The 26,591-nt window shown below is 35.6% G+C and overlaps 1 protein-coding gene across 2 annotated transcripts in view; it reads left to right on the top strand.

Moving 5' to 3' along the window:
• The window catches only part of ASXL3 (ASXL transcriptional regulator 3), a 137,588-nt gene that overhangs the window by 77,200 nt on the left and 33,797 nt on the right, over positions 1 to 26,591 (top strand). The window contains exons 5-7 of one of the 2 annotated variants that reach the window (XM_087707107.1): positions 4,027 to 4,148; positions 23,572 to 23,689; positions 24,644 to 24,763. In XM_087707107.1, the coding sequence (XP_087563233.1) occupies positions 4,027 to 4,148; positions 23,572 to 23,689; positions 24,644 to 24,763 (360 nt within the window). The remainder of the gene's footprint in view (positions 1 to 4,026; positions 4,149 to 23,571; positions 23,690 to 24,643; positions 24,764 to 26,591) is intronic. The other variant, XM_087707108.1, reaches the window with a different exon arrangement.

Here is a 26,591-nt window from a genome sequence, read left to right as displayed (position 1 = left end):
TATATGGTAGCTAGGTCTTCTTTTGTGTTTCTGCAACTAATTAACATAATAAAAATTACCCACTGTCAAGCTTATGTATAGAAATACTACAAAAATCTGAAGCATTTTCTGTTTCATGTTTTGACATATCTTTTAACAACTTACACTATTGTTAGTTCTTCTAAAGTTTATGATGAGAGTTCTATAATTAATTAGATAATTAAGATCCAGCATATTCTTCTCATAGTAACATTTATCAGATTTATATGGCCACCCACCTTATATGATGTGTCTCTGGGCTATATATAAACAAACAAAAATAGCCTGATGCATGGTCTGTTGTAATCAAATACTCTGGACGGTTTTCCTAATGTATTAACATAGTTACAAATGATGATATCCTATTCTAATGGAGAACTGCCTTGAATGCTTTTCTTGGGTATGTACGTATGTGTGTAATGTGCATGTATATATATTGGATACTGAGTGAATGCAGGTAAAGATGTCTGAAGCAGTTCTGATTCTTTTTACAGAATGAGAGTGATTGCTTTAACATTTCAAAATGGGGAATCTCTTGGGCCAACATGTTTTGCAAAATCCATTTTTGAAACCTGTTTTTCCAGCCTAAATGATCTAGTGTAGAATAGTTTACTTGTAACTGCAGTATATTTGTGTCTATCTTTGTCAAAAAAACCACAACCCAGCTATTATGGAAAAATGTAAGAAATTCAGTCAACTCTCGCAATCTTAATACTATAATTGACAATAGGTAACATCTATGAGATTTATAGATCAGTGCCTTAATATAAATATAGCTTCTGTGTTAATGCCAGTAACAAAGATTTATCACCTGGCTTCACAATCGACATATAGCACTTTCTTAAAGCAGTGCTTCCCATTTCTCTGTCAAATGGGGAATTATGATGGCCACCTGCCATTATATGATATCAGCATTTGCAAGAGCTTCAGATGTCACTTCTTTTTTACAAGCTCTTGAAAATCAGCAGAACTCCATCCCCCAATTTTACACCTTATGAAAGAAATAACAGCTCTAGTTAAAACACTGCTATAACATGATTAGCAGCTTAAGTCTGTCATCCATTCTCTCCCCTCCTCTCCAACTGTTATATTAAGCCAATTAGATGTACTTTCATCTCACTGTATTTTGTTTATTTTTAAATACATAAATTGCTTATGTAATTGAGGAAGTTTTAGAGGAGGAGCTATACCCCTATTGTAGAATGCATGTTTCACAAGTCCAAGTTTGCAAATCTAATCATTGTCATCTCTAGTTAAAAGCATTGCAGGTAACAGGCGATGGGAAAGAACCCTATTTATGCCCCTAAATAATTTCTAGACTAGAGAGGATATGATTAAACAACTAGTCTAAATTACGCAATTAGACTAAAATTTGATATGGTGATTCATTTATTAGATAATGTACTGTATGTATAAGGCTCTCACAGTATTGTTTAATAATATTGTGTAAATGCTAGCTATTAATAACTCAATTTCCCCTTGCATCATGGCATGGTTTTGCTATTGTTCAATATTTCTCACAAGATTTAATAACATTTACATGTAAAGCTTGATTGTAATTCAATGTTGGAACGAAAACATTGAATAGAATTGGCTTATGTGCTGTTGTCCCTTTTTCTACTTGGTTGAACCTTAGCATAAGGTGACCAGATGTCCCGATTTCAGCGGGATGGTCACACTTTATAACAATTTTTCCTGTGTCCCAGGCCGTTTTTAAAAAGTCCCGATTTTCTGGCTTCATGTTGAAAGCCCAGTGGATTTGCTTAAGAAATCCTAACCGGGGCAAGACAAAAGACACCCTGTCTAATCCCTCTCTCTGTCTCAGTACTTTCATTGAAGATATTAAAACGTTAAAGCAACAAAACAGACCCCCCCCCGCCCCTTTTACCTCATTTTATAAGAAAAAATGACCAAGTACCATAGAGCTCCAGGAAATGGCTAGAGAGGTCGCAAGTGTTACTTCCTGGATTTTCCAGAGTGGAGGGGCACAGAGGTTGGAGGTCTGCTCCAAAATGGTGGCAAAGTTTCTTTGAAAAATATTTCCCTGACTAATTTCACCATTTCAATTTGCTCAGTTCTTTGTATTAACATCTACATCATTCTGGGTTTACTTGGAGTGCAAGCCTGCTGGTAAGTGAGCTGGGTTTTTTTCTTTTATTTTTTTAATGTATTTTAAAATAATATTTTATTTATTGTGCATATGATTTTTTAAAATTCTGTGTGGATTCTTTTTTTAAATTGTCTTAGACTATTTAAAAAAAGATTCTATCCAAAATAAATTGAAGTGAAACCATGTTTAAAAATTCTATACACAATACTTTGAAATATATTGTGCATAGAAAGAATAGTTTGAAATGTTTTGCTTCAATTTATTCTGTGTGGATTCTTTTTTTAAATTGTCTTAGACTATTTAAAAAAAGATTCTATCCAAAATACAAAATACCAGCTGCAGTTATTCACTTAAGAACTGTGGCAAGAAAGGTGGTATAATGGGCTTAGTAACCAAAGTTACAATGGCATTGAAAAAAGTGATTGATGACCATTTTTCACAGTTAGTGAACATTTTCACACTTAGCAACCGTTGCAACATCCTCATGGTCACGCAATCAAATTTTGATGTTTGGCAACAGATTCATATTTATGATGGTTTCAGTGTTCTGGGGTCATATAATCACCTTTTGACAAAGTCAAATGGGGAAAACAGATTCACTTATGTTGCTAACTTATCAGCTGCAGTTATTCACTTAAGAACTGTGGCCAGAAAGGTGGTATAGTGACCAAAGTTACAATGGCATTGAAAAAAGTGACTGATAACCATTTTTCACACTTAGCAACCATTTTCACACTTAGCAATCATTGCAGCATCCTCATGATCACGTGATCAAAATTTTGATGTTTGGCAACAGATTCGTATTTATGATGGTTTCAGTGTCCTGGGGTCATTTTAATTGCCTTTTGACAAAGTCAAATGGGGAAACCAGATTCACTTATGTTACTAACTTATCAGCTGCAGTTATTCACTTAAGAACTCTGGCCAGAAAGGTGGTATAGTGACCAAAGTTACAATGGCATTGAAAAAAGTGACTGATGACCATTTTTCACACTTAGCGACCATTTTCACACTTAGCAACCATTGCAGCATCCTCATGGTCAAGTGATCAAAATTTTGATGTTTGGCAACAGTTACAATTTATATTTGTAAATTGTAGTTATGTTGAAATTTAAAAAAAATTACAATACTATTTTTGCGTTGTATGAAAAATTTTGTTGCTCCGTATAAAATTTTTAATCCACCCCCCCCCCCCCCCGGTCAAAGGTGTCCCTCTTTACCAATCTGAAAATCTGGTCACCTTACCTTAGCACTAACTTGTTAGGTCAAGGGATATCTCAAGGCTGTTAAATTCTATTATTCTATTAACTTCTGTAACATTTACAGGAGGTGATAAGCATCCTTCTATTCTGCTTCCTGGACTGGTAGTTCTCTTTATTACATTCAATGTAGCTGTGAACATTATTGCAGACAGTACATTTTCAAATTACAATGAAAGACATTACACAGATGTTAATTTCTAGGTATCAGCATTTCCTGAATTTAGCATGTGTTGGAAGCATGCAATTGAAAATGTATGTTTTGACATACATTGTGTGATTTCATTGCCCGTTGTCATGCAGATGCTTTTTGTGGTTGGAAGCCTATACTTTGCCAAGAACAATAGGAGTTCAGACTTATTTAAGCTGATATTTGCAGCATCCACAAGTTCACTTTAAACGTGTCTGATCATTTGAATGGCTGTTGGTGGTTTCTTCTTTACCTAACTGTTTGGTTGTCCTTTTAGATATTCTATACTGTCTGAAACACAATTGCTTCCTTATATGGCAGATCAGCTCTGAGTTCTTCCTGACTAGATCAGTTTTGTGATATTTTAAAATCTTGAAATGAAATGAAATGAAGAGGCATAGTTTAATCTCCTGTAGTTTAAGTACTTAATTTTATTTTTATGTTCGTAGTTTGTCCTAAGCAAGCACCTGAAGAACTGTCTTCCATTCGGGACTCAAGCCTTACAAATGCACCAATGCAAAGCAAGCTAGTGTCTTCCTTCCAGCAGCATACCAAAAAGGCACTTAAACAGGTAAAGTAACATTTCTTGATTGAGTTTACATTTGCATATCGAATCATTTATTTCTACCCAATACTTCACACTTTATACAATATTGTTATTTTTTTACGAAAGATGCAAAATTTTATCCTAATAGGCATCTTACTCAAAATCAAGAGTATTGGCTAAAGCAGAAACAGGGAAGCTTCAAATGTTGAAAAACGTGTCTTGCAACTTCCTGGGTTGTATCTTCCATGTTTTTAGATCCCTGATGTGCTGGACACATTTCCAAAGCATGCTAAAATACCATTACACATTCTGGAAAGAGTTGATATATATAAAATACTCCATATCTTTATCTATATTTAATTGTCTCTGTCTGTCTGTCTATCCATCCATCCATCCATCCATCCATCCATCCATCCATCCATCCATCCATCCATCCATCCATCCATCCATCTATCTATCTATCTATCTATCTATCTATCTATCTATCTTTTTTATTTTTATTTTTTATTTTTTATTTTCAAAACAAACACAACACATAAAATCTTCCTTCTTTACATACTGTAGAAAGTGTATCAGTTGGTTACAAAAGGCTTTTGTGCATCTCTTCCACAGTCATCAAGCATAATTCATATTAACTCAAGTATTTTAACTCAGATATTTATAAATGTTACCCTTATCATACCTCCATTTTTATTTGACTATAATTATTTAAACGTCCTTCATTATAAAATATACCAAGATTTAATACATAACCACATACTGGCATTTCATTTAATATTTCTAAAATACTCCAATGACACTGAATCCTTATGTCCTATTCTAGCTAAACATCCATAATATTTAATAACAAAATTTTCTAATCCTCCTTTCCAAATCACTGTTTGCAATTTTCATCCAGTTTCCTTATGTACCCATACATATATATTTAGGTTGTCATCATTATCCCTCCTTTATTTGACTATATTCTCTATCATCCCCTAATAATCAAAACTTATCTAACTTAGTTCTTTTTTTTAATTAACCTTTGCATATAATCCAAAAGGATTTCTAATCTTCCTTTCATGGGTACCATTCAATATTCATATCCAATTATTACTTATAACACTACACATTGTATACATTATTATCATTATCATTTATTTATTTAACTATATCTATTATCACTAAATTTCACTAAGTTTAACTAGTTTTAAGTTATATTCTTCCATCTATCAACCTGTATCTTTCCAATAACAAAACAATCTCATATCTTCTGCCATTTGTGGTTCCAGTCCTCTAATCATCTTCTTGATCAGCTTTGTATAGACTTCTCTTAGCAACTCCTTGCTTATAAGATCTCATAAAATCTTGATGCCCTCTTTTTGTTTCCTTATTCAACTTGTCTTTGATTGTCAGCAGTGTCATCAATGCTTTTGCTAATAGAATTTCTTTCTTTAAGTCCATAGATTCTTTAATTTTATCTTCTTCTATATCTTGATCTTTGGAATAGATTTCCTCTCCATTTAATTCCTCTTTCAATATTCCATTCTTTCCATTTTCAGGAACAAACCAATTGCCATAAATATTAGCAGGTTTAATTTCTTTATATTCATTTTCCACTTTGGTTTTTTGAGTTTCAATCACCCTGTTTTGCATTTGATGAACAGCCTCAATTTTTTCATCATATTGTCTTGTTATGTGCTCTAGGTATTCCAGTTTTTTCTCTACTATGTTTGATAATTTCTGTAGTTCTGAAAATATATTTTGCAAAGTTAAGACCTCTATTTTCTCTAGACGTTGTGCCATTCTAATGAACACAGCTGTTCTAGCTTGGAAGGTTAATAAAATTAAAGCATAGATTCACAAATAACATTGTTTTCACTTTTTTCTGATTGAAAATATACTTCAAAGGGACATCTCTGTGTTTCCCTTCTTATCACTCTGTAGCCAAACAGTAAAACCTTGTGGTGCCAAGTTAAAACAATCAGTGGAAAAAAAACAATTCCGTTTTGAAAACACAAAGCTCCGATCAACAAAACCTCCCAGCCTCCGAGCGGAAACACTGTTAAAGAGTTTCTTTTTGTATCTTTTTTGTATTTCAGGTCAGAAAAAGAGGTCCAATCTTTAAATGAATTAGAAAAATACCCACAGCAATAAAAAAGGAAAACTTTAGTCTATACATTACAGAGAGTCACAAAGAGAAAGTAGAAGAAGAAAACTTAATCCATCCATTTCAAAAGGTTTGCATAGATTCGATACATGAAAATAGCATTTAAAAAGTAAGATAACCACTGTCCAAAACCATTCCAAATTTAATTCCACCGCTTGATTCTTCTATTCTTCAATTTAAATTGATTTTTAAGTTTTTATAGGCAGTCTCTTTTTTAAAACAATAAAAATTCCTCACCAGCTGAAAACACTTTCTCTTTCCATATCCTTCCATTTTGGAGCCGCCCTGACTTCATCAGCCTTGAGTGGATTTTTTGTCGCCGACTTGAAGAACTTCTCTTGCTTCTTTCAGGGATTTTGTGATATCCCCGAGATCAGCAAGACGTATTCTTCCGTATTCTTAAGAGCCAAGGTGGCGCAGTGGTTAAAAGCAGCACTGCAGGCTACTGCTAGATCAGCAGGTCAGCGGTTCAAATCCCACCGGCTCAGGGTTGACTCAGCCTTCCATCCTTCCGAGGTGGGTAAAATGAGGACCCAGATTGTTGGGGGCAATATGCTGACTCTCTGTAAACCGCTTAGAGAGGCCTGAAAGGCCTATGAAGCGGTATATAAGTCTACTGCTATTGCTATTGCTATTGCTATTGCTGTACACCGTCTCTTCGGGATGGTTTAGGTTTGTTTGGACCACCCAGCAGCAAAAGTGTTGGCTGTGGTCTCAGAGCATTGAGATCACACAACCATATCGTCGCGACATTGGCTCCTCCGATAGATAGATAGATAGATAGATAGATAGATAGATAGATAGATAGATAGATAGAGACAGACAGACAGACAGACAGACAGACAGACAGACAGACAGAGATATAGATAGACATAGACATGAACAAAACACCTCAGTGCCTTGGTTTGATATGTGCAAGAATCTGACTGCTATGTAGCCAAATCTGTGATTCTTCAGGTACCACATTAATTTCAATTATATAGTACTGGTTAGGGAAAACTCATCCTGGCTTGTATCCAATTCTGAAATAGGAGCTGGGGAAAAATAATGCTTTCCTCCCCCATGGGTTAGCATGGGACAAAGATAAACACTTAATGGTACCTACCATATCCATTACCATAAGGGAAAGGGTGTATTTTTATCAGAACAATTTATGATTTATAGGAGACTATAGTTAGGAGATGAAGCATGGCACATTTCAGTGCTAAGGGCTTTCAAGTTATACAATCTTTTAACTGAACAATTGTTTGCTCAGACCACTTCTGTAGCATACACAAATCTCACAGTAATTCTTTGCCACTGACATTTAAATAATCACAGTCTTCATTCTCTCCCATATCTATCTTGACATTGCTATTATAGGACAAAATAACAGCACTCATAGTAACACTATGATTCATAATCTCATCTTTCAGTGTGATATATGCCATTATTTGTCAGCAATGCCAATTCCTTTCAAAAGAAGAGTTGAATATAAATTTGGTATCAGAAATGTCACTATCCAGAAACAATAGGAAGATATTTCAGTTAGGTAGGGCATTCTGTCACTAACTTCAAGGTGGCAGTCTTTAGGGAATGGAATTTTAAAAACTGATTTCTTTGTGAAACAGCTGAGATACAATTCATTGGGATTTTTAATACTATTATAATTTAATACCATAACTTTAAGGAGAGGATTCAGTTTCCTATATCACTGCATTAATTAGCACATTAATACATGATGGTCTGTGTCAGATGTAACAACTGTTCTGTCAATGGCCTGTATCTAAAATGTAGTTTTCACCCACTGTGCCTTTTATATTTCCATCTGATATGTCTCTCTATAATTTCCCACTCCACTGCTCCATCATGGGAAATGTATGTGTGTGTGAATGCATGTGTATGTAAATATTATGTGCATCTGAAGAATGCAGTCTAAAAGAATTTCTTGCATACTAATTATATTACTCTTCAAAGTTCCATAAGACATTAATGTGGTTTCTGTATCCCTTTGGAAAGGAGACAGAAATGGTATAGTTCAGAGTTTCACAGGGAAACTAAATATGGATAAATATTTCCATAGGAAATACTGAGTCTAGCAGCAAGGCGAAATAAGCAAATATCAACTGAGGGCAAAATCCATAAATACCATTACAGTTTTCTTCATAGCATAAAATATTCAAGAGAGAAATGCAAATACATATACACTCATCCTGCAATACTAAGCAAGCATTGAAACTTCATTTTAAAAAGATTATCAGTCTCAGTTGATGTGTTTACCTTAAGGAGGGAGTCTTCTATTCTCCCTTCTTTTCCTTTTATGCTGTAGGTATTCATTACCACCAGATGCAGACAGCTGGATTTGATTTAACTCCAAACTGTGAATTCTATCTGTTAGGTGAATGAACTTTAAGCAGCAATTTTTGTTCAGAAAATTGCTGTTGGGAGTCAGTTTTGCTACTGTATATCTACTCTTCAGACCTATTGCTTTTATGTACTTACAACGTGCTTCTGTTCTACTACAAATAGCTCACGGTGCTTCTGGATACACAGAGATGTTAAGCAATTATATGTGACACATACCACCTTATATTAACTTACTGGATCTATTTTGCTGCACCAGGAGGTGAACCTTTAACATGTTCTGGGAATAAACTGCTTACATTGTGGAGTCCCAAAAGCAGCATGGACTTGGTTGAGGATTTTTTGGGGAGGGGGGCTCCTTTGCTGATTTCCAAACTGTTCTCATGCATTGTTCAGTATGTTAGGCAAAATAATGAAACTTTGAATATTTGCTCTGATTATATTTCAGTTTACTTTTTAAAATCAATGCTAGATACAGATGAATGTAATGGAAGATTATGTGATTCAGACTTTATTAGTTTTTTTGACCAGTTGTTTTCACTGAGAATGATGTGAGAATGAAACCATTAGACTCAGCCATTCCACATTTGTGACTACCCTGCTTCTATATCATCCAGCCATCACTGAGACAATGTGAATTATTATGGCACAAGTATAGTTTGGAGGATCTTAGAAGTTGCTATCTGTTATTCCTGGGATCTCCTGTTGAACCAAAATTCAAGAACTTTCTTGTCCATAAAAATCTCCTTATATTGAGCCATGGTTGTTGCCATTAGTCTCTCAAGTAATTATCTTGATCTCCTTGGTAAAAAGATAGGATTCATATATCTAAAGGTTATTCCTCTAGCCTGACCAAAGGTTAGTACAGTTGAAGCAATAAGGAAATGACCAACTGCAGCAGTTCCTGCACTATTTTCTGCAGGGCCAGGAATTTAAGGATTATTATTTTTTTAGCTTTAATTTCTAGCCACATTTAATGGGGAATTGCTGTGGGTATATTGAATGGTTTGCTTCTGAGTTTTGGTAACTCAGTTTTGGAAGTTTCCAGAGGCCAAGCAACAGGGTTTGGGGGCCATCTGTCTAGTGCAAGTGGCCCATCACTATCTTACTGAAAGATACTGAGTCAGACTATTGGTCCATCTAGTTCAGCGTTGTCTGCAATGAATGGCAGAGGCTATCCAGGACTTCAAGTTGGATCCTTCTGAAGATACCATGTAGGTCTTCTCTTGAGGTACAGCTATGCAGACAAGGCTGAGACACAATTAAAGAGTTGTGAGCTGGACTTCAGCCTGACTGATGTAGACAGTGATGAGGGAAGCACTGCTCAGGTAAGTATATCTGAGTTATTCAACATTTATATTCTTTTTTCATTGTCCTATTCTCCTTGATAAAATCATTTCCAGCATGTCTCAGTGAGTTTTGACAAAAGGATTCATCGTTATGTATTGTCATTTTTAGTTTATTTTTTTTCCAGCAGTACCAAAAAGCATTGACGGCATTGGATCAATTTCATTATCATTGAAGGAAAAATAGTTTTGCTTTTCATAAAGACTTTGTCACTGGAACATATTCTGTGATTTCAAAAAATACATTAATATTGTATTATATATCAACTTGAAAGGGTCAAAAGTTAGTTCGTATAAACCTGTCAGCTGAGCCTTGGAGATGGACCAGTCTGAATGCAGGTCTTTTTTCATAAACTCATTAAATCATGATGAAAATGGGGGAGGGAACTTTATTTCATCAAGTATAGTCCTAGTCTGTTCTGTAAAAAAAAAAATCATGATTTTTTGTAATTTTCCTGATCCTATTGTTGAAATACTACATTTGATTAAACTGGGATCAGCCAAAGGCAGGTTGGCAGATGCCAAAACCTAAAAGAAGGCTTTAAGAGAAAGGATCTGGTTGTTGGACAGAATTCTCTTGTCTATTCCAAACTTGATGAGAAATCTGTGTGCCAGAGCAGCCTAAGATGGCTTGTCACTTGGTTACATGGTTCTAGATATAACAAAATGTAAAGGGTACTTATACTATACATTTGCTAGTTGGTGGGTGGGGAGTGAAACAGGGAAACAACATTTGGTTGCATCTCATGGTTATTAGTTTCAGGAAGAAGTGCCTGTTCAAGTTACTGCATAGTTGTATATACATAGTTACTTGTACTGTTGCCAAGAATGACACCATTTAGCAGCAAACCACAAGCAGGCGGTCTGGTTCTTTGTTCCCCAGATTACAGCATTTTTTTGCTCACCAGGTAACATCTAATACAATACACGGTTGTCTCTTTTTACATGTGCCTTAATAAACTTCTTCTATAATAAAAATAATGAGCTAGTGCGCAGTAGAGAGCTCTGCTAAGTGAAGAGGCAAAGGTTCTTGCACACTGTTGTCCTTAAGTGAGAAGATGAAATTGCTAAACAGCGTGGCATCCATTGGATACCATTACATTATTATAATCTATTGTTCACTCTATAAAGAAAGAAAAAGTCACTATATGAGCAAGTATGATGTCCATATTTCGAGCCTCAAAGATAGAATTCCATCTATGCAGTACTAGAATGGGATGGATGGCCTCAGCCTATGGCTAGAAAGACAACCCCACTTACGATTTGTGACAAAATACAACTAGTTTATGGCAGAATATACTAAACATGGTATCAGACCAGTCAGTGCTGGTTTCAAAGATTTAAGCACTGTGTAATGTCCTGAACATCGTGGCAGAGAAGCCAATGCTATTACATTCCTACATCAACAAGGAAGAAATACATATTTAATATGTAGATGGCATAGAAATAATAAAAGGATCACAAAAGCCATCTGATGAACCTGGAGGGAGCAGAGACAGATAATAGAAACCAGATTGTTGTATTTTTTCTGTTGTGAATACAATATGGATACAGTAAAAGTCATTGCTATAGTATATGGTGCTAACATCAGTTGGAGAAAAGATATAGAGATATAGAATGGAATTTAGAGGTGCTTGGAGCTTATAGTGTTATCAGATATTATATTCCAACTGTAAAGGAAGCAATGTGATTTACATTGCTTTATCATTGTTATGTAACATTCCTGGGTCTATATATGATGGTCTTGCCAACCCTTACAAGGCATCCCCTGTGTTAGGCACTATGGTCCATCACACACTTGAACATTCACATGTTTAATCAACCATAGGTCTTTGAGAAGCAATCTCTTGTCCCCTCCTGTGCTCTGGTAAGTGATGGGAGATTAATATGATACATCACACATACATGGAAGGAGTTCCACACTTATACCCATTCACATAACCTCTCACAGCTCCATAGCTTTGTTTTCAGGCAACCACCATCATGCTCACTCTTTGATTGTAGGTATTGCTTGATCAAACTAGTGTTCCAATATTGAGTGTGCAATCTTTGGGCCCTGAAAAGAAAAGAAAAGGAAAACCAGCTCCTGTCTTCTGTCAAGCAAAGTTGAGCACAGGCATTTTCTCTGACTTAGTGAGCAATTGATTTGTATATGAGATATGCAGAAATACCTGGCCTCCAAAATTTTAACTTTTAAGGTCTTGCTGCTTTTGATAATACTCCTAGTCATCGTGTGGCCATCCAGTTCAGCCACCCAAAACTTGAGATTTCCTTCTTGCTCCCTAAACTACCATTTTGATCCAACTTAAGGGATAAGGTCTGATAGTGACTTTAATTTCCTACTAATACTCGCCACACCTTATCTTGCACCTTATGCTCAAATCTTTTGAGGCAGTAGAGTGTGGCAAAAATTCTATATGACCATTTATTGTCAATTTATTTATACATTTATTTATTACACTTGTATGCCACCCATCTTGCCAAAGGTGTTGAGTACTGTAAAGCAGGACCAGCTTGAAGAACTTGTTGATCAATAATTTCTAGAAACCTGATTTTTCTAATAATGTTGTTAAGTAATTTCAACTGCTGTGCTGTACTCTCATTCATTAAATTAACTGGGGCACCCACGTCTTTAAGAACTGAGAGGTGTACTCCTGTATTTGGGGTTGAATAAAGAATCACAGGATAATAAAATAGCTCTTGTAAGCTGTCTGAGTTCTTCTTAGTTGTTTGAGGGTTGGCTTGCTAGGTTCTTGAGAGAGTAACGTGAAGTTTCTCAAAGTTTTTGAGCCTTTTTGGATACTGGGAGTATACATGGGCTGTGGTTCCACAGATGTACTACTTTGTAGCTCCAAAGTAGAAACAAATTGAAGTTTGTCCTTCTGTTTCTCTGCTGAGGACAGGAATCTTTTTACCACTCCTATTTTCTTGACTTCTATGGTACTGGTCTCTAACGAGATTACTGGAGAGACAGTGAGGTTGCTTTACATTTCTTTACCTTATGGCCTCAACTCTTTCAACCATGCATCAGTTAATGCATAAAGCTGGAATAGTTCTTCTAGATCAGTGATGGCGAACCTTTTCGGCACCGAGTGCCCAAACCTGAATGCGTGCATGCACCAGCCACCTGGTCTTTGGGTTTCCGGCACTCTGGTGCACACGAAGGCCAGGTGGTTGGCACACTTGTGAAAACTAGAAAACTACACTGAAAACTAGAAAAGCAGCTGGTGATGGTGCATATGCCTACAGAGAGGGCTCTGTGCGCCACCTCTGGCATGCTTGCCATAGGTTCGCCATCACAGTTCTAGATTCTCTAACTCAGAATTAGTATATCAGGAAGAACTCCCCAAAACTGATTAGTCAAACCATATCATTCCACTTCATATCACTTGCACATGATTGAAAATACAATATGTACTTGTGAATGCTGCAGTTGACTTGCTTTAGCCTGTGAATCTTTCCATTTGTTGAGGATTTCCTAGTCTGATCATTAAATGGCACTCAAAATCTTTGCATGGAATTCTGGTAATTATCCAGTAAATAAATCTTTGCCTTCAGTGAGCCAATTTGATCACCCCCTTTTTTAAGCAGAATTGCAACAAAATTGATCCTGGAGCAACAAAAAAACTTGCTGAGCTGCTACTCACTAAAAGTTTGTCCCAAAGTTATGCTACCTATACCATAGCATTATGTAAATTTGTTATTTGTATATCAATTTGTTGTTTACATCCATTTGTTTCAATAATGCTTCAGCAAATTGTTCTCTGGATATTGAAATGCCCTAAGAATCTGATGCCATTTCTACATTCAAAGCAGAGGTGGTATTCAGCCAGTTCTGACAGATTCTGGAGAACTGGTAGTAGAAATTTTGAGTAGTTCTGACAACCAGCAAATAGGCTGGCCCCACCCCCGCTGCCTCCCAGCTGAACTTCTTTTGTTGACCTGAACAGGAGAACGGAGCTGGAAAACAGGTTAGTGGGGATGGGATGGGGATTTTGCAGTAACTTTCCCACAGGAGTGGGGAGGGAATGGGAATTTTGCAGTATCCTTTCCCTGCCATACCCACCAAGTCATACTCAACAAGCCACACCCACCAAGCCACGTCAAGCCCACCAAGCCACGCCCACAGAACCAGTAATAAAATTTTCTGAATCGGATCACTGATTCAAAGGCACAGTTTGATGTCTGATTGGTGAAAGTAGAGGCTTTCAAGACTGATATAGGTCTTCAAAATATGCAAGTGAGGAAACAAACATTAAAAAAATATTGGAATTCTACCTTTTCATTGTAGAGTGCAATACAAATAGTTCTTGATTTGTGATGGTAATTGGAATTACTGTCATAAATTGGTATGATCCTAAAGTGAGTCATCGTGTAATCAGACCAGATGTTATGTCCATTTTATCAAGGTTAGCAAGTGAATCATGCAATTGTTAAGCAATTCTAGCTTCCTCAATTGACTTTGCTTGTTGGCAACTGGCTTGGGAAAATTGAAAATAATGATCCTGTGAGCACAGGATGCTGTAATCTTGATAAATGTGAGCCAGTTGCCAAGTGCCTGAATATTATCCTATGATGATGGGGGTGATGCAACAGTTGTAATGTTAAGGATTAGTTGTATGTAACTTTTTCTGAGACCCTTGTATCTTCAAACTATCTGTAAATGAATAGTTGTAACTCAGTTATTCAACTCAGTTGTATCTGTAATAAAATCTTAAGAACATGATAGTGTTCTCCTCTGATTTTTTGGTGTAAAAGATAGGATAATCTTGAGTTTCTTTCTTACCCCTTGGTCTTTCTCAGGGAAGAGCTCATGTTTATTTAACAACTTTTACATTTTTTCTTCAGATTTTAGCAATTTAATGAATAAGAATAATCAGATGTACAAGCTGGAATCAAAAGAGGGAAGCCTTATCCATATTCCTAACATCTGATGGAAAATGGAAAAGGCAAGGAAGTTCCAAAAAGCCATATATTTTTGCTTTCTTTATGATTATACAAAGAAGAGTCAATGTGTAGATTATAACAGATTATGGATAGCCCTTAAAAACACAGGCTACTTTATCTATTTAATGAAAAGAAATGTAGATTGAACAAGAAGCCACACAATATAGAGCATCTAAAAGGGTTCAAAATTGGGTATACTTAGATCATGCATTGTCACATTTGTTTAACTTTTATGCAAAATATACTCTGAGAAAGTTGAAGTAGAAGAAATAGGTGTTGGAATTAAAATTGCTGACATAAACACAAATGACCTTTGACCAAAAGATAGACTTGTAATAATACTTTGATAGCTGGAATTGAGGAAGACCTAGGGAATCTCTTGGTGCAAGTGAAAGAAGAAAGTCAAAAGGCTGGTCATTTTTTTGAAACTAAGATTTAATCAACAGGCAGTATGGAAAACCCAATGGAAAAAGATGAAAAATTGTTGGAATAATAGATTTTATTTTCTATAGGAGGGATGTCAAACACAGGGCCTAGGGGCTGGATCTGGCCCATGTGGTGCTTCGATCAGGCCCGTGGGACTGCCCTGGAAACAGTGAAGGACCATCCTGCAGTGCCTCTACTAGAAAAACACGGAGCTTGGGACAGCCACGTACAACCCTTCCGAGCTTTGTTTTCGCTGGTAGACAGTTGAAGGAGGCCATCGCAGTTGAAAAAGGAGCTTGGGAGCCCGTTTTCACTGGCAGAGCACTCGGGCTATCACAGGAACCCCTGACACGAGTGATTAAGAGCTGGCCACACCCTCCCCACCCCCAAGGTCAAACAACAACCCTGATGCGGCCCTCAATGAAATCAAGTTTGACACCCTTATTCTATAGTAAAAAAAATGTACAGGAATACTGATTATATGATGAAATAAAAACATGTCTGCTAGAGGAAAAACTATCATTCTTTTAGATAAACTATTAAAGCCCAGAAACATTGCTCTTACAACAAAAGTATGTATTGTTAAGATTATGTTTTTCCCAGTTGCATGAGTTAAAATTTCACATTCAGCTGGAAAAGATGGATCATTAGAAAGACTGAGTAATAAAAATGGTTCTTTGAAGTTGTATACTGAAAATAAATGTTGAGAAAGCCTTGGACTGTGAGAAAAAAAAGTTCATTTGATACTAGATGAAATAAAACCACTGCTACGTACTGAACACTTTAAAATGGAACTAAAGCTTAAATGTTTTGGACACATAATACAAAGAGTCAGAAAATTCAAAGGCTACCAAAAATGGCTAAAGTAGATTAAGTGGCTGATGACATAAGCATAAGTTTACTAGGTCCAAATAAACAATTCCTGTCGAAACAACATTCATCAGGTACTAAAGAATCAGAAGCAAATAAAACACAATACCTAGGGGGTCTTGGATCAGCCAAGCCAGGATAATCTTTACAATGGTAGAATGGAATGCAATCTCCCTAAATAACAAGGGCCACCTTGTAATTTTGATTCACAATGTGGTTGCCGCTTCTCTATTGCCGCTCCGGCCCTATGGAATGAGCTGCCCCCAGAGATCCGGGCCCTGCCCACTCTCATGACCTTTCGCAAGGGCATTAAAACCTGGCTTTTCCGGCAGGCCTGGGGCTATTGACCCCTTGATTGAGGTCCAGCCCCCTTTCGATTGGGTGTTTCTTGTGTTCCTTTTTTAACTTTGTTGTGTACCATTGTTTTTAAAAATTCTTTTTAATTTTTTCATTTCTGTAAGCCGCCTGGAGTCCCTTGGGATTGGGCGGCATAGAAATTCAATAAATGAAATGAAATGAATGAATGGTTATTACAAAATATAGCTTTTGTCTAATGTCTCAACTGAAAATGCTCAAAAGACCAAAAGGCTGGTTGCATTTTAGTGTATGAACTGGTGCTGAATTAAGATCCTAGCAATATATATAATTGTAAATAACCTGGTCTATTTCCATCTTTCCAGAAAAACTGGTATCTGACCAAATGTTGCTTCAGCAAATATGTTAACAAAAGAAAAATTGGATGCTAGTTCTCTGATGTTCTACACAACTTGTTGACAACACTGGTTTTAGAAAAATGCTGTTTTTATTCTAAATTTGTTTTATTGTTGAAATAACAAACAGCAGTGCCATTAAAAGCAGCAGGTTGCAGGGTGCTTCCTAGTTAGCTTGTTTGCTTTTGTGCTGTGGTAGAAGAGAGATAATATTTCCCCTCAGGAGATTTTTCAATTGACCACATTAACATCTTAATACATTTTTTTCTAAAAAGAAATGCTTATCCTCTTTTTTTTTAAAAAGGAAAAAAAGCAATTGAAAATGTGAAAGTTGATATATTTTCTGCCTTTCCTGTTCTCATCGGCGTTAGCAAGATTTCTTTCATTATGCCTTTATGGTTACACACACACACTTTTTTCTGTTTCTAGAAATTAAATAACAAAGAAAAACCTGAAACTGTTAACAGGCTTTTTGTTGTTAACCAATTAAGAAAGTGAATGTAGATCTTTAAGTGCCTGTAATTTATCAGTTATTTTGATACATGTTTACAGAATAATAAGAGCACTATTAATTTTAAACAAGTGGAATTAGCAAAAACAGCAAACCTCAAACCCATTTTTTTGATCATGGGGAAATATGATACACGTAGTCCTCGACTTACAATAGTTTGTTTAGTGATCGTCCGAAGTTAGAACGCCACTGAAAAAGGTGACTTATGACCGTTTTTCACACTTACAACTCTTGCAGCACCCCCATGGTCATGTGATTGATGTTTGGCAATGGGATCATATTTACAATGGTTGTGCATTGTCCTGGGGTCATGTCATCACCTTTTGCAACCTTCTGACAAGCAAAGTCATTGGGGAAGCCAGATTCACCTCACAACTGTGTTACTAATTAAGTGATTACTACAGTGATTCACTTAACAACTGTGGCAAGAAAGGTTATAAAATGAGGCAAAACTCACTTAACTGTCTCACTTAGCAACATAAATTTTGGGCTCGATTGTGGCTGTAAGTCAAGGGCTACCTGTATTAACAACCTTTGACTAGTCTTCTATGGCTTGATACTTCTCAGATGTGTTAAGACTAATACATACAGATGTGTAATAGTATTTCAGTAGGAATTCTGAAGTTATAATCCCAAAATATCTGAAAGACACCAGGTTGGGAAGCTTTGCTTGGCATTGTTTATTTCATAGACTGAAAGTGTGCAGAAAAAAAAACCCAATTGGGCTATAACATTTCACAAAGCAAAGAAGCAATGAACATATCATAATAAAGCAAATTTCTCCCTACAATGAAGTGATGGGTTAGGGAAAAGCTGTAAGCTAAATTGGACTTTTAAATTAACTATGATTAAAATATAACTCTCCATTGCAGTCAGGAAGTAATGTCATTCCAATTCTATCTCCATCGCCAATGGTCTTCCTAGGATTCTGGAAAACTAGCTTGTTTGGCTTTTATGGTTAATAAGTATGCTGCCTTTTCCATGACTCAAAGCCTTGGGCCATAAATGTGGGTTATGGTTTCTTCCCATACCTGTATTGCCTTAATGTTTGGCAGTGGCAATTGCAATACACATAGGGACTATAGAATGGGTTGCCCCATTTCCCCTTTTTTGTGCAAGTTATTTGACATTGCCTTTGTGTTAAAGGGAAAAACAGTGCTGGAAAGGCTCCTGCACCACAAAATGAAAACAAATAGAGATGTGCAATATCAATCAAGGCAAGACAAGTGCAGGTAGAAATATTATGATATAATCATTTGAATTGAAGAAATGTGTGTTGAATACTATGTATTGGGCTTAAGATAAAAATAGCAACTGGAAAGAACATACTTCTCTTCAATTGACATTAAATGTTTTTCTATCTAACACACGTTAGATCTTTCAGTATAAATTATCAATAAATGATTCCTTACAGTCTTATTTTATTGGAATCTGAGCTCCGGCCCTCTGGAACGATCTCCTCGTGGAGATCCGGACCCTCACTACCCTTCCAACTTTCCGCAAAGCCACTAAGACCTGGCTGTTCCAGCAGGCCTGGGGCTGATGAGTTCCCAGCCCCACTTAATCTGATGTGACTGTTGCCTTGTTTTTAACTTGCTTGTTTGTCTCTTGTTTGTATTCCCCTTCCCCCCCCCCTGCTTGTTAGCCGCCCTGAGTCCCTCGGGATAGGGTGGCATACAAATATAATAAATGAAATGAATGAAATGTATACAAGAGAAATGTTAAGCAGCGTATTTAAGGATGCAGATGCTTTAGTGATTTTGTAGGTCAGCATGTTTTATTACTCTCTGTCAAATAAATTGGCTGCAGCCTTGAAGACATATTCTGCTTTTATACTTAGTACTTTGATTCTTTGCTACATCAAACATTGTAGAAAGTTTTAAGAGAGAACTGATAGTTAATGGTTTTCAGACTTAAATTAATGTTGCTAATCAGATTCCAGATATGAAACGAATTGCTTTTGACAGTTAAGCATTAGAATTGTTTACATTTGGTTTTTATGAGAATATTGGCTTTCCTGTCTATCTGGTAGAGATTATATGGGATTTTTAAATTACTTTTTGTTTTGTAAGTGTGATTTATATTGTAACATTTTTCTGACAGCGATTTTAAAAATGTAGGTTTCTTATTTATAGATCGCCGTGCATGACAATGTAATGTATTGTTGCAGACTACATAATGTAATTAATGATACTTTAGGAATACTACACTGTTTCTAGATTATTTATATGCCAATTAGTTTATATTTCATTTAACTATGTGTCACTTTTGATATAGTAAATGTCATGAAAAAGAGGTGGTTGACCTGTATTTATGCTAAAATGTCAGCATAGTTTTTATCACCTACTATCTGTGTTTTAAATTGTATGTTAGATTAAAAATACTCTTAATAATCAACTTTATATCTAGGAAACTCTTACTTCTTTCATAATAAAAGTTACTAATAAGGACTTGAAGAGATTTGATAGTTATCTGGACTGTTCTCCTTTTTGAGAATGTTTAAGTTACAGTTAATAACTCTAAAATGTGAAAAGGTAAAATTATTTTACCTTAAATTATTGGGTTATAATCTATGTCACATCTATAATTGCACTCATTATCTTGAACTAGGAGTATTAAAGGCTTTTACCCTTATTTTTTGTGTGATTGATATCCATTTGTTTTATGATTACAGATCTATCTTTCTTTTAGCTACTTGTTCCATGATTACCTATGCCTACTTTTGCAATTTATTTCAGATGTTTTAGATAATAGCCCTCATTACCCCCACTGTTGGCCATATTGATTGAGATTTATCAGAGTTGTGGTCCAAAACTTTTAGAGGTCACCAGATTCCCTGTGTCAGCCTTAGCTTCACTATCTATGAACACAGTTTGCTAAGACTCAATTAGTCTCACATAGTGATTCACCAGAACTTTGATTATCATCTAAATTTGCTTTTGGTCAGAAATGGGGGGGGGAAAGAGTTTTGATGTCCATTTTCTTTCATATTTATTAAAATCAGTAGTTCAATAAGTTGGTGAGTCAAAATTATGAAAATTCAATCCTGATTTCCACAACTGTCATACAAAGTTTGTAAATTACTATTTGGTTAGTGTATGTTCCTTACAAAGGTACATTTTGCACTTTTTTGTGGGTTCCCACCCTTGCTCCACTCCAATGATGTGATGTACTGCAATGTATACAATTCCCATACTATGACCTGTGCATATTTAGTGTTTCTACTGATGCCAAACCTTTCAAGATAGGCCAAGTCAGGAGCTCTATTTTATCATAAGGATCATATTTTATTGTTGCAGATTGTAATAACAGAATCCTAAAAGTATGACAGATTTTTTTCTGCCCTTGTTTTACACTAGACAGGATCAAAATAGATTACCTTAAGTTTCTTTCTCACTCCCTCTTCTTTCCCAAGGTGGTTTGGATGGTTATTTAACACTTCTGTTCCTTCTTCAAATTTATTTTGGTATTCATCCACAACAACATGATATCTGTTTTGTGAAAGTGATTCCAGACTACTTTGGGCATTTTCTTTTTCTTCATTTATATTAGCTGCATCCCATGTGATTAATTTCACCACCTATTTTCTTCCTCATCCACCAACTTCTGCATTATGCCTGCTTCCATCATTCTTCTGAAATCTATTGAGGCCTTTAACCTGCTTTTATTAGATTACAACTGTTTTAGATGTTACCTAATGTGTCTGTCTTGACTGTCTCTGAGTAGTCACTATATGGAATGGCTTTATTAACTTGTCTTTCATTTTCTTGTGGTTGATGATTACTTGCTTAAGTTTCACAATCCAAACAATATGCTATCTTTTCATATGAGGTCTGTAGAGAATGAGGAAGGAGCTAGGCATAGTATGATAATATTATTGAGCAGTCAGCAGCAGACACAGCAGGTGATGTTTGGATGTAAGACTTTTAGGGGGGCGATGAGATAGCCTGATCTTTGCACATTGCCATCTTACGCTAGAAATGGAAGGAACCAATTCACCTGAATTGTGCCATGGTACTACTTCATGAGGTTTTGTAAGGCATATTTGTCTGAATAATCCATAAAAATTGTTTCTGCCACTTCTGTTGTTGAATAAACATCACTTTTAAAAATTTAATTTATATAGAACAGTACAGTAGCAATGTTTTAAATTTGGAAACAAATGTTGACAGAAATAGTTATTGCTTACAAATCAAAGGTGGTGATTTTCATTGTTTGTACATCTTTGTTTAGATATTTTATATACTGTGTTATGTCCTTTCAGGGCCATGAATATTGATATTTATTGAGAGCATAACCCCTAACTGAATTAGTTGCTTAATCAACTAAACATTTAATTGCAGATGAAATTTGCTTTCCAGTTAATCAGTGGAACATATTGCTAGACTGACTCTATAGAGATGCCACCAAATTTAATGATAAAGAAATGTAAAACAGGGCATTTCAGTTTGGATACATGCATTTTCTACTTCAATAACAATTATAGGCTAGTAAACTTCACAGAGCTGAGCTAAAATCAGTATTAATAGGCCTTGCAAACAGATTATCATACTATTGATGGAAATTGAACATTCATATTAAAACTGTTTCTCTGTTACTGTAACTGAAACATTCTATATTTTAAGTTTCCAAACTGATGGAAGCAAATATTAAAGCTATATTTTTTTTCATTAATGATAGGGTTTTTTGTCCACTGAATTTTAAATATTGCCATGCAATTAAAGAAGAGCTGTTTGCTTTTAGTATATTAAAATTATGCGATTATATTTTGACAAACATGCATAAGTATGTAACTCTGGTTGATTTAAGGCAATAAATCAGTTTAAATTATTTGTTGGTTGACAGCCATTTTTTAAAATTCCCCTTTATTATTAATGCCCCTCTGATAAATTCTGCATTGAAATATCTATTAAATACCCAGTTGTTGCTTTTTATTGTTCTTTCTGGGACAGAATTTGTGCTCTAAAAAAATTATTATCCAGAGAAATAGGAAGCAATTGTTTTTAATTATTTTGCCTTTGAAGTGTTGTGTGCAGAGCATTGTCATCTAAATAGACTACAGCTGTATTGCAATTACAGAATTAAGCTCACAAGTCATTAGTCGTTTATGCTCGTAAGGAGACAAAGGATATTAATTCATGCTAAGCATGATCTCCTTTGGTAAAATTTAGTGGTCTTTTTAATGCACACACAAATCAAAGATAAGAGTGTAAAATGAGGATTACAAGCAGGTACCAGATAATCGGAAGTGAGCCGATTTGTTGTAACTTGTTCAGTTTAAATATTTGTACTTGTAAATTGTTTAACAGGCAGATTCTCCCATTCATGTTTCCTAATCTTCCAATTTATTTTTATTGTATAAAATATCCTGGCAGCTATTCAGTTCCTATTCATATTTTCTATTGCATTATCCTCCCTGTTGCTGATACAGTTACAAAAAAAAGCATGCACACAAACAAATACACACACATAAACCTCCCCCCATTTGTAGATATTTATTCTTTTATGATTTTCTCCCACATTTACCATGTTCGTGTTTTGAAGGTTAATGCCCAAAGTCAAGCAGACAGAAGCCAAGTGCTGCAAGGTTTTCCAAGATTAGGACCGATCCCTTTCGCAGAAATAAATGATTCCTGCCATGTGCAGTGATTTTGTGCAGCGCTACTCACGGCTGAGTGAGTGCATCAATACTGTAGCCCTTACATGCTGTACATACTGATGACACTGTGTTAACTTGATTGACTGAGCAGTGTACGGGAGAAGATGCACCTGCAAGAGATGTACAGACATGCAGTTTTAGTCTGATTTTGAAATATTTATTTTTAGATTTGTTTTACTTGAAAATCTCAGTTTTAGATTCCATGGGTTCTCATGTTTCTGCTGCTAAGGTAGAGCAAACAGTTATGAATGCTTCTTTGTTGTCAACATTGTTCTGGATTTTAAAGGTGCATCTTCTTTATGTTTAAATTAAAATATAGGGAGATTGAATGAGAGAGAAAGATGAAATAGAAGAGTGGTAAGTTTGCAGCTAGTTGGGTATTATTATCTTAAGGAGCTTAGCTGAATGAAAGGGGAATGTTCTGTGTAATTCACTTGTGAGCAGCATTTTGTGTTATATTTTTCTGTTTTGTTTTGTTCTTTGTAGGCTTTGAGACAGCAGCAGAAAAGAAGAAATGGAGTCTCAATGATGGTAAACAAGACTGTTCCTCGTGTTGTTTTGACACCATTAAAGGTGTCTGATGAGCAGTCGGATTCACCTTCAGGTAAATAGCTACAGACTGACTGCAACAACAGTTTCTAGTCAAAGAGCCCTCCCGATGAGGTGAGAGCTATCGTGCACAAAATTAGGATGTTGAAAAATTATTATGCTGTTCCCACAAGATGGATTATGTTTCATTTTTTAAACCAATTTTATTAATTCCAAGAAGGAAGATTTTAATTTCAGTGCTGAAATTAGAGGGAGGGGAGGAGAGGATCACGAGAGAAAGACTGTGTCTAAAAAAAAATTAAAATTACAACAGCTGCTTTAAAGGAATGCAAAGTAGTCTTTTTGGATGCTGATTCTTAATGGGAGAGCTACGTTTTGGCATTCCGTGCCATCAGGGAGCCAAATAAATAACCATCACAACTCCTCTGGGAGTGCGAATTACTCTCATACTCCTGTCTTGCAATAACAGTTGTCTTTTTAATAAGATTTTGTGTTCTGGCACCATCTTAATCACCACAGTGCAACCCTGACCTTTACTTTTGGCTGTTACATGCTTCACTGTGAATGAATCGTGCAGAGATCTGTGTCACTTTTTATTGTAGGTTGGGTTCCCCCCCCCCTCAGACGTGGGAGAAAATTAACTTACCAAAGGGAGGGTTTCCCATTCTTCCTTTTATTTCTTTGTTCCCTTATAAAGGTAGCATTATTATTTTTAAAGATGCCTCTGCTATCAGAGAAGAAGCTTATTTATATTGGATTAGCAAACGTCGTTATTGACTGTTACATTGAAGAAACTTGTTTTCATCACTTAATGGATTTATGAGCTTTTGCTTCATTGCTTCCAGTGACAGAGAATCAACTTGCCAGCAGAAAACATAATCTTTAAATAGGGTAACAGATAAAGATGTCACTATACGGGTTTTTTCTTTTTGTAAAAAAAAAATCTAGCTTTGTTTTTGGTTTTTCCCAAACCGGGAAGCATTTCAGTATAACGTTTGCTTTTTTAAAGGGTCTGAATCTAAAAATGGTGAAGCAGACAATTCTGATAAAGAAATGAAACATGGGCCAAAGTCTCCAACTGGAAAACAAATGAGCCAGCATTTAAAGAGATTAAAAAAATCTGGTTTAGGTGAGTAGGTCTCTAAAATGTCCTTTTTTTCTCCCCCCCCCTTTCATCTTTTTTACTTTATAGAATACATTAAAAAGGCAAAAAATTCACTATATAGAATTTCACATTTTCTCTCTTGATATTTTGGATATTTTTTTCAGTGCACAAGAGCTTCCCTTGTTGTGTTCATTTGTCCATTTGAACTCTGCAGGGGTGTCCCCTTTTGGGGCACCTTTTCCCAGCAGGCCATTCTGTCAACCTTTTTCAATCGGACAGTCTGTAGCTCCCCTAAATTGGCCATTTTGGAACCAACTGTTTCTTGCTTCACCATCTTTTCACGGAGGACTATTCTTACTTTCCCCCCTTTATCTTTTTTCATTATTTCTCAGCGTATTATTAACATATTTCTCAGTCACATTTCTTTTCTGACTTTGGCTTTTCTTTCTCATTCTTTAGAAGCATAAAATAGCTCAGCTTATATAGTAAACCAATATTTATATTCACTGTTAGACTTTCAAGTGTTGGGCTCCCTCATCCTTTTTTTTTCTTTTTTGGCTAAATTGTATGTAACTTATTTATCCTAGGCAGTAACAAAATGTCTCATTAAACAAATAAATAGGCAAGTGTTTTTGCTTTGTGTTGGATTATTTATAGTCATACTCTGCATTTATTCCTTTCTTAGATTTTTGTTTGCATCCTAATTTAATATTTTAAAATATTTCAAAAATGCTAATTTTATAACTGCTCCTTATCCTTCTTAAACTTAGGGCCATTTCATAATATTATCTGATGGTGTAACTGATCCCAATAAATTAGCAATATGCTCTGAAAGAAGTTATTTCTCCTTTAAAATTGCAATTTTCTATTGCTGGCATCAGTATCTTCCTTATTGTATTTGTTTTTCTTCAGGCTCTTTTCCTATCTTTTTATTCTTCGTGAATGAATTGTGAATTATATTTTGATTCTAAAAACAAATTTTGCTTGATGATTAAAGCCGTGGTAAAAATTGTTTAACTGTCATACATTAAATACAGAATTTACAATTCTTCCCATCCATCTGGACAAAATTAAATCTTTGTTTTGGCAACAAAGCTCTTTCTAGTCTCTGTCTCTCATATTCTCTCTTTCTCTTTCTCTCTCTCTCTCTCTCTCCCACCCTCCCTCCCTCCCTCTCCCTCCCTCCCTCCCTCCCTCCCACCCACCCACCCTCTCTCCACGCACAAACATGAACTGTGCCGATTTACTCTGCTTTAGTTCATGGCATTGTTTTAATTTAAGAGTCTTAAGAAGCTGCAAATGTGAAAGTGTCCATTTCTGGCTCAGTGCTTGATAAGCTTCATTGTATTATCTTTTCCAATGTAATTAAATAATCAAAACCAGAATCTATTCTTTTAAAAGACCAGAATTAATATTTTATAGAATTTTGTTTACTTGTGTTTAGATGTTTATTTTTTATTATAGCTTAGCAGAAAAGGGAACAAAAGACAAATATAAAGCTGCCTTTTTCAAAGGTGATATTTTGTTCAGGTGATATTTTTACATAAAATATTTATTGATATTTTTCATACAACAAAATCCCATTCTTTGACAGCTTTCTGTCTATGAAATATGATTCCGTTTCCTTCACTTACATATTTAGCAGTTTTTTGAGTGCGTCTCTGGTAGCAAAAGAATGGGTGGGTCTGAAGAGTGCCATAACTTCATAAAGTCTAACTTGGAAGCACAATTAATGAAGGGGAAATGGGAAAATTTTTGTTCAGCTATTTAATATGCTTTAAGTATTAGATAATATGAGGATTTAAACTAGCTGACTATAAGGCTAAAGTTACTATGGCTTGTAATGTATGAC

This window comes from Thamnophis sirtalis, unplaced genomic scaffold (genome assembly GCF_051295495.1).
Source record: "Thamnophis sirtalis isolate CommonGarterSnake01/CBP01778 unplaced genomic scaffold, rThaSir2_p1.2 scaffold_2, whole genome shotgun sequence".
Lineage (NCBI taxonomy): Eukaryota > Metazoa > Chordata > Lepidosauria > Squamata > Natricidae > Thamnophis > Thamnophis sirtalis.
This window is presented reverse-complemented; position numbering and strand designations above follow the sequence as displayed.